This window comes from Cynara cardunculus (assembly GCF_001531365.2).
Source record: "Cynara cardunculus var. scolymus isolate 2C chromosome LG 1, CcrdV1, whole genome shotgun sequence".
Taxonomy (NCBI): domain Eukaryota; kingdom Viridiplantae; phylum Streptophyta; class Magnoliopsida; order Asterales; family Asteraceae; genus Cynara; species Cynara cardunculus.
In genome coordinates, this window is record NC_037528.1 from 38,772,676 (window position 1) to 38,787,200 (window position 14,525).

At 34.3% G+C, this 14,525-nt stretch overlaps 2 protein-coding genes across 2 annotated transcripts; both read right to left on the reverse strand.

Annotated features, from left to right (window-relative positions):
* Positions 1-402: 402 nt before the first annotated feature.
* LOC112505692 (ethylene-responsive transcription factor CRF3-like) lies at positions 403-1,194 on the reverse strand. Its single transcript, XM_025109615.1, has one exon. The coding sequence runs from the start codon at positions 1,192-1,194 to the stop codon at positions 403-405; it is 792 nt and encodes a 263-aa protein (XP_024965383.1).
* Positions 1,195-5,083: 3,889 nt separating this feature from the next.
* On the reverse strand, positions 5,084-14,299 carry LOC112505698 (replication protein A 70 kDa DNA-binding subunit A-like). The gene is made up of 16 exons (XM_025109630.1): positions 14,147-14,299; positions 13,976-14,026; positions 12,895-13,016; positions 10,866-10,998; positions 10,629-10,744; positions 7,439-7,595; positions 7,294-7,318; positions 6,844-6,943; positions 6,644-6,771; positions 6,486-6,570; positions 6,249-6,384; positions 5,967-6,175; positions 5,769-5,889; positions 5,499-5,678; positions 5,353-5,415; positions 5,084-5,263 (listed from the first exon to the last, which is right to left on the reverse strand). The coding sequence occupies exons 1-16, from the start codon at positions 14,297-14,299 to the stop codon at positions 5,084-5,086; spliced, it is 1,959 nt and encodes a 652-aa protein (XP_024965398.1).
* Between the last annotated feature and the right edge of the window lie 226 nt (positions 14,300-14,525).

Sequence of the window (14,525 nt, forward strand, 5' to 3'; positions counted from 1 at the left end):
CTAGACTTTTGCCTCATGTACACGAAAGTCTGGACCTATGATCCCATGGATAGAGTCAGAGTTGTATGGCAGAGCTAGAAGGTACATCGCAAAAACATCTCATCACAAATCTGAACTCATATTCCACAATTACAATTCAGATTTCTCTTCAGCATTTATGACACTTACGTGAATACGCGAATAAATCCCATTAGACTTAAGCTCTGTATATGGGTCAACTCTTTTTGTGACCTATATATATTTTGTAAAAAAAATCATTTACAACTGTTTGAAAAACAAAATAAAACTAATCATGGAAACGACTAAATGTTAATCAAACATATGCATTAATACGATACTAAGAAAATAATACAATAATACTCAAACAACTCCAACAACCAACTAAAATAAGTTCCAGCCATTTTAGGAAAACCATAGATCTAAAGTACTATCTGAAATATCTTCGAAGTAGTTATCTATTTTTAAAGTTGAGGGAGATCCACATCCAGTCTCAGAAATGAAGTCAGGAGCTATAGGGGTTATACCAAAATCACCAAATTGTTTTGGGTTTATAGACCCGAAATCATGATGCATGTTAAAGGATGCAACTTCATCATCAAGTTGTATTGAATCAAAAGATTGATAATCCAAAGGTGGTGCATCCACAAGTGGAAGCTTGAGTGACTTTCGGTTGGGATGATGGTCGGACATTGATGTAACATTCGTCGGCGGTGGGTTTTCTAAAACCGTTGGCAAAACAAAATTAGTAATAGCACCAACACCATGGAGTTTGATGACAACATTATCAGATACCATGGCAGCTTCCTCCAGCGTATCATATGTTCCCAACCACAACCGCTGGCGTGTAGCCGGATCCATAATCTCCGCTGCCCATCTACCCCAACGTCTTTTCCATACTCCTCGAAACTTCCTAACATTATCCTCTGAACTTTTCTTATTCTTCATAGCTTTCTGTTTCGAATCTCCAGCACATGGGTTGTTTCTGGTTGTCGTCATATTGCCATTGAGAGGCATCGTTCTAGCTTTGCTTGACGGTTGTATGTTAATTTCATTAACAAACTTCTTTACACGCCACCGTTCAAAAATGTGGTCATCTTCATCTTCTGAAGAATCAGTTGCATAGGGATCGATCATTGATATTCTTATAAGTTTTGGGAATGGTAACTCTTCTTGGTCAGAAAACTTCTCTGACATTGTTGGAACCTTTTTTGTTATACGCCTTTTGTGCTCCGTTTGTTTAATCAAAGTTAACATGAAGCAACCCTCCATGAATATCTGGTTTGCAATGAAAAAGGAAAAGAGAAGTTTAAGAGTCGAAAATGGTGGAAAGGATAGTAGATGGAATATTTTATTTCAACAATTACCGGATTTGAAAAGAGTATAAATTTATTTAAAACTTTGGGAGGTCATTTCAACCATCACTTTTAAAAATATCTGTATATATTTAATAATATATGTCCTTTACGGTTTCCAATAAATTTCTACACTACACCCGAGTCTCCTTTATTTTGTGCCTATTTGCAGATTAAAATTAGATGAAACAATATTAGGGCTTAAAGGAAGAAGAAGATGAATGAATGATCTCTTCAAAGAAGAAAATAAGTAGTGGTTTGTGAGAGATATTGCTTGGTTTGATACAATCACTTTGCTTTTTATGATTATGAAAAGAAAGGTGATTGCATCGGACCATGCTTCATTCCTTTCAAATCCTCTTGTAAAAACCAGATAGCTACCAAGGTATTACTGGAAGAGTTAGTATGTGTAGATACAATGTTTAATGTGTATATGTCATTCATATTTTCACTGTGTACAAATTTCCTTTTTAGTATACTTTTCAGTAGCTTTGATTTCAGAGGACTTTAGAAAGTGAAGGAAATGGCTATATAATTTGTTAATATGACTTTAAATATATTCATTTTATTTTGGAAGAGATTTTACATATGACTTTGTCTTTATGTATAAAAATGTAAAAGAGTTATATACATGTTCAAAACCTCGCAGCATTCAATTCTTCATAAGCTTTTGCGTAGAAACAGTGTTTTGGTGAATCTTGTTTCCACTTGCAATTAGTGATTGTGTTATATAAATGTTCAAATAACATACTTCAATTAGGAGGAAAACCTAAATGTAATATAAGTTATATATTTAAATTAAGTTATAACATTATCACTTAAAACAACTTATGTCTTTACCATGTTATGCAAAGGATGTAGTCTAATGTTCAAGTATGGCATTCAGACTTTTAACTATTAAGTTATAACATTATCACCTGAAAGTAACATTTGAGAACTGGTTTCAGGGAACTCTGCACATTGACACTCAAGAATTACTATTTACAATTTAAATCGAAAATCTGAAGTATGTTTAGTACTATTTTGGAGCTATACTGCAAGGTTTAAACATTAATGCACATTGTACGTCTATCAAACCACATTTGAAAGTTATTGTATAAGTTTGTAAGAAAACAAGTCAGAGTTACCTTCCAACTCTTACATTTAATTGTGAAATAAGTATGTGTTTAGAAGTTTTTGTGATCACCGAAATACGTGACGGCATAGCATGTGCATAACCTATTTGAAGGTCTGTTTGAAGAATGGAGTCACACTTGACAGACAAAAGGGTTAAAAACTTTACACACTTTAAGCCCAAAACGGTACAGACTTACAATGTTGAAGTACACTTCAGATTCAGAAGCATAGACTCAAGGTAGGACATGAAGAGACGGAGCTCTTTTTCAAATCTTAAGTGCAGAGCCTTTGTGTAGCTCTGTATGAAGCACGGAGGTAGTGTTACACTGACGTAGCACCTGCAGAACCTCTGTCGTGGTCTATATCAAGAAGGGGAATTTCAACGTAGAACATGAACAGACGGAGCTCTTTCTCAACATTTAAATGTAGAGCCTCTGTGTAGCTCTGTATGAAGCACGAAGGCAGTGTTAGAGTGACGACATAGTATGTGCATAACTTCTGTAAAGGTCTTCATGAAGAAGGGAAACATCAAAGTAGCACTTGAAGCGAAAGACCTCTTTCTCAGCACTTAACTGCATAGTGTCTGTATGGTTCAGTATGAAGTACAGTGAGATATTGACGGCGTAGCACGTGCAGGCCCTCTCTCAAAATCTATATGAAGAACGTAGTTAGGGTTGACAACCTCAAAGGTGAACAAACTTCCCAGAGTGTAAACCGGGTACGGTGTAGAGTTGCAAGTCTGACATACACTTCCAGAGTACGACCTGACACCTGAAGGTAGGACATGAAGACACAGAACTCTTTCTCAACACTTAAGTGCAGAGCCTCTGTGTAGCTCTGTATGAAGCACGGAGGTAGGGTTAGAGTGACCGCGTATCACGTGCAAGACCTCTGTGAAGGTCTATATGAAGAAGGGAAGCCTCAACGTACAACATGAATAGACAAAGCTCTTTGTCAACACTTAAGTATAGAGCCTCTATGTAGCTCTGTATGAACCACAGAGCCTTGCTCAGACTGACCGCGTACCAGTTGCAGAACCTCTATGAAGGTCTGTATGAAGAACGGAGTAAGGCTTGACAGACACAAGGGGCAAGAAATTTTCAGAGTTTAGACTCGAACCATGCAGAGTTGCAATTCGGAAGTCCTCATTCAGAGTAAGCGGCGGGGCCTCAACGTAGTGCATGAAGAGAGTGAGCTCTTTCTCAACACTTACGTGCAGAGCCTCTGTGTAGCTCTGTCTGAATCAGGGAAGCAGGGTTCCTAGCACAAGCAGAACCTCTGTTAAAGTCTGTATAAAGAACGAAGTCAGGTTTGACAGACACAACGGTGAATAAATTTTATGAATTAAGACTCAGATGGTCCACAGTTAAAAGTTTGAAGTCCACGTTAGAGTAAGAAGTCGAGGCTCAATGCAATGCATGAAGAGACATACCTGTTTCTGAACACTTAAGTGCAAAGCCTCTGTAAGCTCTGCATGCAGTACGAAGCCAATGTTAGATTGACAACGTAGCACGTGCAGAACCTCTGTTGTTGTCTGTATGAAAAAGGGCAAGCTTAAATGTAGCACATTAGTGTTACTCATGCAAATAAGTTTAACATTAAATCCAAAACAAAAAATAATGAAAGCTTATAGGAAGTTACATTCACCAATTAACAGATCATTGTACAAAGTAAAATCCAATCACCAAAACAATAACGAATACGAGAGACAATGTACTTATACACCATAACCATGAATATTGCTTCTGAAGTGGAGGAATTGTTAACGTTCTTGTAGCCGCTCCTTTTTGTTAAATTAGGAAAAAGGAAGAAAAACATAAGAAGTTCTCGATACTCCAACAGAAGTTAAAAAGAAAGAAAACTCATACTTGAATTAAAAACATAAGTCTAATTGAAGGCAGAGGTTAAAAATGATCTATGTTTTACATTAACTATTCAGAAAGTACAATACGATTGAAATGAAAGTACAATTCTTGAAAGCTAAATAAATGCTAAGACAAGAAGATCTAGATGTTTTCAAGCCTCATGAACCTCCTAAGAAGTTCTCAAACTCCAATAGATTACGGATTGACCTTAGAACAATTCTGCCTTCTTCTCTTGCTCCAGGGGTGGTATCTCTGCTTCATGTAAGATGGTCTCTACTATAATTCACATAGAAAATGGCCTTTGTACATGATACACTTACCTCTTAAGTAAGAGCTCTGTCTGTCCTCGTGCTATGCAGAACCTCTGATCCTAATTCCCTTCTTCATATAGAACTGCACAGACGATCTGCATGTACCATGCAACGCACCTGAAGTTGCTTCCATACTCATTACAGAGCTGCTTTTCAACTGCCAAGAACCTCCTTGTCCAAAAGTAGTTAAATACTTACAAGCAGATATAATTTTCATGAACATGAAAATCAAACATTACAGAAGTATGTACTGCAAATGAGTTTAATATCAAATCTAACACAAATAATAATGAAAACATGTATCATAACATCTGCACCAATGCAGAAATAATTGTCCAAGAAAAAATTCATCCACCAACACAATACCAAATGGGAGTATCAATGTAATTGTTCATCAAAAAGAAGAATATTACTTCTCAACCTTAGGGATCTTTAATGTTTATATAGCCGATCCTTTTCCTTCCTGATCGGCATCATACAAACTTTCAAAAAGCCGCTTCCTTTCAACTCTTTTGCTAAGACTTTTCTCACACAACTTTTCTTCTGAATCCGGATTGTCTGTAGTGCTTTTATCAGCATCGGATGGTGTTGCATTCTCACCAGTATATGAAACAACATCCTTGAAATAAAACAATAATTAGTTGTGGCATTTGAAAAATTAGTTGCTTGTAGTTGTCTTTACAAATTACAACATGGTAATTATAGTACCTTTAACTTATCTTGGGAACTGAAATATGTTGAATGCAGATTTACTGATTCAGATTCAGCAGGCTGCAGAGTAAATGCTAAAATAATAGAGTAACAAAGATTTTAGACTAAATTGGATAATATTTTTTGCAAACTAAAATCAACACCTGTTGAGAAGCGCATCTCATCTCCAAATCATTCAAAATGGCATCATCATCTGTTAGCTTTGAAATGCCATAAATGAAACATCTGTTCTTAATATTGTAATCAGTTATATCAATTTTTATTGCAAACCTCCGATCAAGCAAAACATCCAACTCATCTAAAAACATGTCTACATCACCACTCTAACAAAGAAAACAAACAATTTTTACATTAATAGGTATTTGGAGTCCTAAAAAGTAACAGTTCAAAAAGGATAAGASCTCTAACCATACCTTTTTAACTTTCTCATACAACTCTGTTGCCGTTTGGTTCAAAACCTTATTAGCTTCTCGATCAAATAATGTCAATGATACAATTCCAGTATCATCTTGAACTCTCAAAGAAATTCTGAACCTATATGATTATTAAGTGAGTATTAATGTGAGTGTGCAGTAGTTAATGAGAAGCACAGTTATGTAATTGTTACTTACTTTAGCAACACTTCTGTCTGGTTACCTCTGCATCTATCAATCATACAATCAAAACTGTCCCTCTCTCCTTTCATACCAGAGTCATCATCCTTGTCACTAATAATGTAAGTGGGTCGAACCTTGCGGTTACACCTCGTGCAACCCATGTAAAACCAAGGGACATCTTTTCTAAATGCTTTCACYGTTCCTAATACAATTAGTGATTTCGCCTGTATAAAGTACACTATGTTACACTAAAATCCATTTACTCAATGTAAAGACACAATCTAAAAGAATCAGTACCTCAACAATCTCACTGATTTCAACAATGTTTGCTCTATTGGTTCTGTCTAGAAAATCTTCATGATATGAATAAGACATTCCAGAGAGCATTGAAATCTGTTGTGACAATTTTGATTCGCCACTTTTCTGATTCAAACTATTGAATCAGAGTATTAGTACACAACAATTGATATGAGCGAAATATAAGATATATAACAGAAATATAACAGAAATAAATAATAAATAAAAATTGCTGACCTTTTCTTAAAATCCTTAATTTCATCAATGTCCGAATTGATGAACAACCTCGTACCATTGAATGAGTTAGAAAGAAATGGTTTTTCTGAAACAATCAAATGAAACAAGTTAACACAACATTCCTTGAAAGAACTATACATGTAATGAATAAGACTAACCTCTGTAAGTTTTGACCATTGCGAATTGAATAACAAGAACAACAATCCCCTTGTCCTTGTTTGTAGAAACACAATTATTCAATTCCTCAGCGAAGGCATCCCACAATGTAACTTGTATTTTAACTCCCCTACATAAATTGTAAGAAAAGAATTATATAATTTCTGAAGATCATTGTAGTAAATTAAAGTGAAATACTTACCCCAAATCCTGCATCTTAAGTTGCATTCTTCTTTTGGCTTTTCCATTGCTATCTAGAAGAGTCACCATTGTCTCACAAGCAATAACCTCCCCAATTACATCTATGTAATGATAAAAAAGTTAACATGACAACATCTAACTTCAATAAGTGTAAAGTATATAATTTATTTAAACAATACAATCAATGTAAAATGATTTAATTTATTCACTAACTACTGTATGTTCTGGGATACTTTTGGATTTAATTTTTTCAAATTTGACAAATGAAAAACCAAAAATGGAACCCTTAAAATCCCGGCAATTCGAAACAGAAGTCTTGTAATACAAATTTAACTTGTTTGTATTGTCGATTAACTTGTACTTCATTGCATATCGAGCAATTGTAGGATTCTTAATAAAAGCTGCAGCCCCTTCTTGAAGTAAGTTTCTGAACTTAGGAACCCATTTTCACAGGACATTTGTTTGTATTTTGGTGCCTAAGAACATAAAAATGAAAAATCAATGAGTAGTGATGATGTGAAGATCTTAGACAGTTTAGAAAATAATTCAATATCATGCTTTCAATACTAAAGCTTCCAAAAGATATAAGAATTTACCTGTTCATCCATTAATATCATTTCAATGGAGTATATTTCATCCGGGTTTTTAAACACCGGTTGCTTCCACAATCTAACAATTCGAACCTTGACAGTGAAATCATCCTTTTGTATGTCAAGATCGTCAATGAATGCAATATTGTTTCCAACCATTAATCTATAGAAGAGAAACCAAGTATTAATTAATTAAAATATTGAAGTAAGTTAATCAAAAGAAGCTATTATACCTTATAGAAGAAATGAAATTCCTTTTGATTGTTCTTGTTTGTCTTTGGGAAAAGTTGGCAATTTGAGTAGTGAGAAGTTCGGAAATTGAATCTTAATTTAAGCACACATCCCACAATTGAAATTTCCAGATTTTATGGTGATCATAACTGAAATTTTGAATTTATGAGTTTATGAAAATTCTGAAGTTGTGTAGTCTATCCACGTTCCAGTATGAACGTGCTGTACCAGATTTACGGCTTCAGTTGTGTAATCTATCCACGTTCAAGTATGAACGTGGTGTACCAGACTTATGGCGTCATTTATAAATTCAGACGTGCGCAAGTAACTATGTGTGTAATAGGTCACGAACATTTTAATATGAACTTTAACAATTTTACTCACTTTCTTAACGACTAATTTTCAAATATTGACATTTACATGACGAAGGGTACTTGATAAGATTTATACAGACATTGAAGTGTGGTCTGAAGAAAAACTTTTAGCTAAACACAGACTTTTTAATAAGGATTAAAAATTTGGACCAATTCTTTGTACGTGCAAATCTGTAGGCTGAGGAAGTCTTCTCATGCCGTCTGTTGTCAATATAGATTTCTAAATATGAAGTGGATTCCATATTTAAGATGGTGGGTATAAGTGCGGGACAAGAAATTCACGCTGCACATTCAAGAGTTGATCATTTTGATATGGAGTTTAACAACTTCATGTCTTTTGTAAGGGTTAATTTATAAATATTGACTATCACATAACAAAAGATAGTGTATAAGGTGTATATAGATATGGAAGTATCGGTTGGGGGAAAATTTGTTATCCTACTGGGTCTTTGTAGCTTAGATGTAGTAAGTTTGAATATGCAAGGGTCAGAGTTCAACGTTTGGGCACATTTAGGCTTAATATTCTAAAATGAAATTTAGAGTTAGTCAACAACTCTTGGCGTTCAAGACTTACAACACATTACTTCCTCTAAAATGCATCTAAGATGGTAGCCAACCATGTGTTCGAATATAGTAGGACCAACCATTAACTTACATCGTAATAGTAATTAAACATTTTCTTAAAATACGACAGTTTTAAATTGACACGCTTAATGCGTCCAATAATTACTCCACACTTCGACGTGTCATTCTATAAACAAATTTTTCGATTTCAGTATTCAAATTTAAAACAAAATATGTACTCCCTATATGAAGAAGGGTAGGCTCAACGTAGCACATGAAGAGACATAGCTCTTTCTTAACACTTAAGTGCAGAGCCTCTGTGTTGGTCATGCAAATAAGTTTAATATTAAATCCAAAACAAATAATAATGGAAGAGGACAACATACTACATTAACGAATTAACAGATCATTGTACGAACCAAGATCCAATGACAAAAACTATACGAATAATGAACAACAATGTAGTTGTACACTAGATTCATGAATATTACTTCTGAAGTTGAGAAATTTTTAACGTTTTTGTAACCTATCCTTTTTGTTAAATTAGGAAAAAGAAGGAAAACATAAGAAGTTCTCGATACTGCAACAGAGGTTAAAAAGAAGGCAGGTTCTTACCGCAATTAAAAACATAAGTCTAATTGAAGGCAGATGTTAAAAATAACATCTGTTTTGCATTAACTATTCAGAAAGTACAGTACGATTGAAGCGATAGTACAATGCTTCAAAGTTAAAAAATAAATGTAACATAAGAAGGTCTAGATATTTTCATGCTTGATGAACATCCTAAGAAGTTCTCGAAACTCCAACAGATTACGAATTGAACTTAGAATACTTTTGCCTCCTTCTCTTGCTCAAGGGGTGGTATCTCTGCTTCATGTAAGATGATCTCTACGATAATTGACATAGAAGACGCCTTTATACATAATACACTTAGCTCTTAAGTAGGAGCTTTGTATCTCCTCGTGCGATGCAGAACCTTTGATCCTGATTCCGTGCTTCATACAAAACTACGCAGACCATCTGCATATACCAAGCATCCACCTGAAGTTGCTTCCATACTCAGTGAAGACCTGTATAGAGGCTCTGCATGTTCAACGCGGAACCTCTGTGTAGGTAAGTTTCCTACAACTTTGCGACTCTGCATAGAAGGCCTCTAATATTCGAAGTAGTGTGAAGAACAACCCTACATAATTCAGAGCTCTGTATAGTGGATCCAAATATCTGCATGGAGTATATAGAGGCCGTGTAATAAATCAATGAAGGCCTATAAGGATATCAAAGTATAGTCCATCTTATCATGTACAACCTGTTATTCAACTGCCCAAAACCTCTTCATCCGAAAATAGTTAAATACTTACAAGCAAAAATAACTTTCATGAACATGAAAATCAAACATTACAAAATTATTTAATGCAAATGAGTTTAATATGAAATCCAACACAAATAATAACGAAACAGTGTATCATAACATAAGTACCAATGCAAAAATCATTGTCCAAACTAAAATTCAACCACCAACCCAAAATCAAATACGAGTTTCAATGTAATTGTTCATCAAAATCAAAAATATTAGTTTTCAACTTTAAGATCTTTAATGTTTCTTTAGCTTTCCTTTTTCTTCCTGATCGTCATCAAACCAACTTCCGAAAAGCCGCTTCCTATCAACCCCTCTCCCAAGCTTACTATCACACAACTTCTCTTCTGATTCTGGATTGTTATCTGGAAGAGTCACCATTGTCTCACAAGCAATAACTACCCCAATTACATCTATGTAATGATGAAAAAGTTAATGTAACAACATTTAACTTCAATAACAGTACAATATATAATTTATTTAAACAATACAGTCAATGTAAAAGGATTTAATTCACTCACCAACTGCTGTATGTTCTGGGATACTTTTCGATTCAATGTTTGCAAATTTGACAAACGAGAGACCAAAAATGGAACCTTTAAATTCCCGTCAATTCGAAACAGAAGTCTTGTAATACAAATTTAACTTGTTTGTATTATCAATTAGCTTGTACTTCGTTGCATATCGAGCAATTGTAGGATTCTTAATAAAAACTGCAGCGCCTTCCTGAAGTAAGTTCGTGAACTTAGGAATCCATTTTTGCAAGACATTTGCTTGTATTTTGGTGCCCTAAGAACATAAAAATGAAAAAAATAGTGAGTACTGATGATGTGAAGATCTTAGACTGTTTATAAAATAATTCAATATCATGCTTTCAATACTAAAGCTTCAAAAAGATATAAGAATTTACCTGTTCATCCATTAATATCATTTCAATGGAGTATATTTCATCCGGGTTTTTAAAGATCGATTTCTTCCACAATCTAACAATTCGAACCTTGACAGTGGAATTATCCTTCTGTATATTGTTTCCAGCCATTAACCTGTAGAAGGGAAACCATGTATTAGTTAATTAAAATTTTGAAGTAAGTTAATCAAAAGAAGCTATCATACCTTACAGAAGAAAAACAATTGGTTTTGATTGTTCTTGTTTGACTTTGAGAAAAGTTGCCTATTTGAGTAGTGAGGAGTTCGAAAATTGAATCTCAATTTAAACACACATCCCACGATTAAAATTTTCAGATTTTAGGGTGATTATAACTGACGATAACTGAAACTTTTGAGTCTATGAGTTTATGAAAATTTTGAAGTTGTGTAATCTGTCCACGTTCCAATATGAACATGCTGTACCAGATTTATGACTTCAGTTGTGTAATCTATCCACGTTTAAGTATGAACGTGGTGTACCAAATTTATGGCGTCAGTTATAAATTCAGACATGCGCAAGTACCTATGTATGTGATAGGTCACGAACATTTTAATATGGACTTTAACAATTTTTGTGATTTTCTTAAGGACTAATTTTGAAATATTGACATTCACATGACGAAGGGTACTTGATGAGATTTATACAGACATTGAAGTCTGGTTCGAAGAAAAACTTTTAGATGGTGGGTATAAGTGCAGGAGCAAAAAATTCACTCTGTACATTCCAAAATTGAACATTTTGATATGGAGTTTAAGAACTTCATGGCTTTCGTAATGGTTAATTTACAAATATTGACTTTCACATAAAAAAAGATAGTGTAAAAGGTCTATATAGATATGGAAGTATCGTTTGAGGGAAAATTTGTAATCATAGCGGAAATTTGTGGTTCAGATATACTAAGTCTGAATATGAATGGGCAGAGTTAAACGTTCAGTTACATTCAGCCATAAGATTCTGAACTTAAATTCAGGGTTAGTCAGTAACTCCTGACGTTCAAGACTTACAAAACATTCCTTCCTTTGAAATGCATCTAAGACGGTAGTCAACCATGTCTTCGAATATGATACGACCAACTATTGACTTACATCGTAATGGTAGGTAAACATTTTCTTAAAACACGACAGTTTTAAATTGACACGCTTAATGCGTCCAATAATTACTCTACACTTCCACATGTCACTCTATAAACAAACCCTTCGACTTCTGTATTCAAATTTAAAGCAAAATATGTACTCTGTATATGAAGAAGGGAAGGGTCAATGTAGCACATGAAGAGACAGAGCTCTTTCTCAAAACTTAACTGCAGGGCCTCTGTGTTGGTCATGCAAATAAGTTTAATATTAAATCCAAAACAAATAACAATGAAACCCTATAGCATAATATATTGAACAATTAACAGATCATTGTACGAACAAAAACACAATGACAAAAACTATACGAATAACGAACAACAACATAGTTGTACACCAGAACCACGAATATTACTTCTGAAGTTGAGGGATTTGTAACGCTTTTTTAACCGATACTTTTTCTTAAATTAGGAAAAAGAAGGAAAACATAAGAAGTTCTCGATATTGCAACAGAGGTTAAAAAGAAGGCAGGTTGTTATGGGAATAAAACACATAATTCTAATTGAAGGCAGAGGTTAAAAATAACCTCTGTTTTACATTAACTATTCAGAAAGTACAGTACGATTGAAATGAAAGTACAATGCTTCAAAGTTAAAAAATAAATGTAAGACAAGAAGGTCTAGATGCTTTCAAGCTTCATGAACAATCTAAGAAGTTCTCGAAATTCCAACAGATTACGGATTGATATTAGAATACTTGTGGCTCTTTCTCTTGCTCAAGGGGTGGTATCTCTTCTTCATGTAAGATGATCTCTATGATGATTGACGTAGAAGACGCCTTTGTACATAATACACTTAACTCTTAAGTAAGAGCTCTGTTTCTCCTCGTAGTACGCAGAACCTCTGATCCTGATTACGTGCTTCATACAGAACTACACAGACCATCTGCATATACCACATAGCGCAGCTGAACTTGCTTCCATACTCATTGCAGACCTGTATACAGGCTCTATATGTTCAACACGGAACCTCTGTATATCTGAGTTTGGAGCAGATTTGCGACTCTGCATAGAAGGCTTCTAATCTTCGAAGTAGTGTGAACAACAATCCTACATAAGTCAGAGCTCTGTATATCGAGTGTCAATATCTACATGCAGTATACAGAGGCCGTGTAATACATCAATGAAGGCCAACAAAGATTCGGATTAAAGGCCATCTGGTCATGTACAACTTGTTATTCATCTTCCCAGAACCTCTTCGTCCAAAAGTAGTTAAATACTTACAAGTAAATATAATTTTCATGAACATGAAAATCAAGTATTACAAAACTATATAATGCAAGTGAGTTTAATATCAAATCCAACACAAATAATAACGAAAACGTGTATCATAAAATAAGCACAAATGCAAAACTCATTGTCCAAACTAAATCTTAACCACCAACACAATGCCAAATTAAATACGAGATTCAATGTAATTGTTCATCAGAAGCAAGAATACTACTTTTCAACTTTAGAACTCTTGAATGTTTTTAGAACCGTTCCTTTTATTTCCTCATCGGCATTAGACCAACTTTCAAAAAGCCGCTTCCTATCAACTTCTCTCCCAAACCTTCTGTCACACAACTTCTCTTCTGATTCCAGATTTTATCTGGAAGAGTCACCGCTGTCTCACAAGAAATAACTTCATCAATTACATCTTTGTAATCATCAAAAAGTTAACATAACAACATGTAACTTGAATGAGAGTACAATATATAATTTATTTAAACAATACAATCAATGTAGAAGGATCTAATTGACTCACTAACAGCTGTATGTTCTGCGATACTTTGTATATAAGATTTGCGAATTTCACAAAGAAAAACCAAAAATGCAACCCTTAGATTCCCGGCAATCTGACACAGAAGTCTTGTAATACAAATTTAACTTGTTTGTATTGTTGATTAACTTGTATTTCGTTGCATGTCGAGCAATTGTAGGATTCTTAATGAAAACTGCAGTCCCTTCCTGAAGTAAGTTACTGAACTTAGGAACCCATTTTTGTAGTACAATTGCTTGTATTTTAGTGTGCTCTAATAACATAAAAATGAAAAATCAATGAGTAGTGATAATGTGAAAATCTTAGACACTTTATAAAATGATTCCTTATCATGCTGATAATACTAAAGCTTGAAGAAGACATAGGAATTTACCTGTTCATCCATAAATATCATTTCAATGGAATATATTTCGTACGGATTTTTAAACACCGATTGCTTCCACAGTCTAGCAATTCGGACCTTCACAGTGAAATCATCCTTCTGTTTGTCAAGATCTTCAATGAATGTAATATTGTTAATAGCCATTAATCTGTAGAAGGGAAAACATGTATTAATTAATGAAAATTTTAAAGTAGGTTAATCAAAAGAAGTTATCATACCTCACAGAAGACTTGCAATTGATTTTGATTGTTCGGGTTTGACGTTGAGGAAAGTTGGCAATGTGAGTAGTGTGGAGCACGGAAATTGAATCACAATTTAAACCCACATCCTACACTTAAAATTCCCGATTTTATGGGGATTATACTCCACG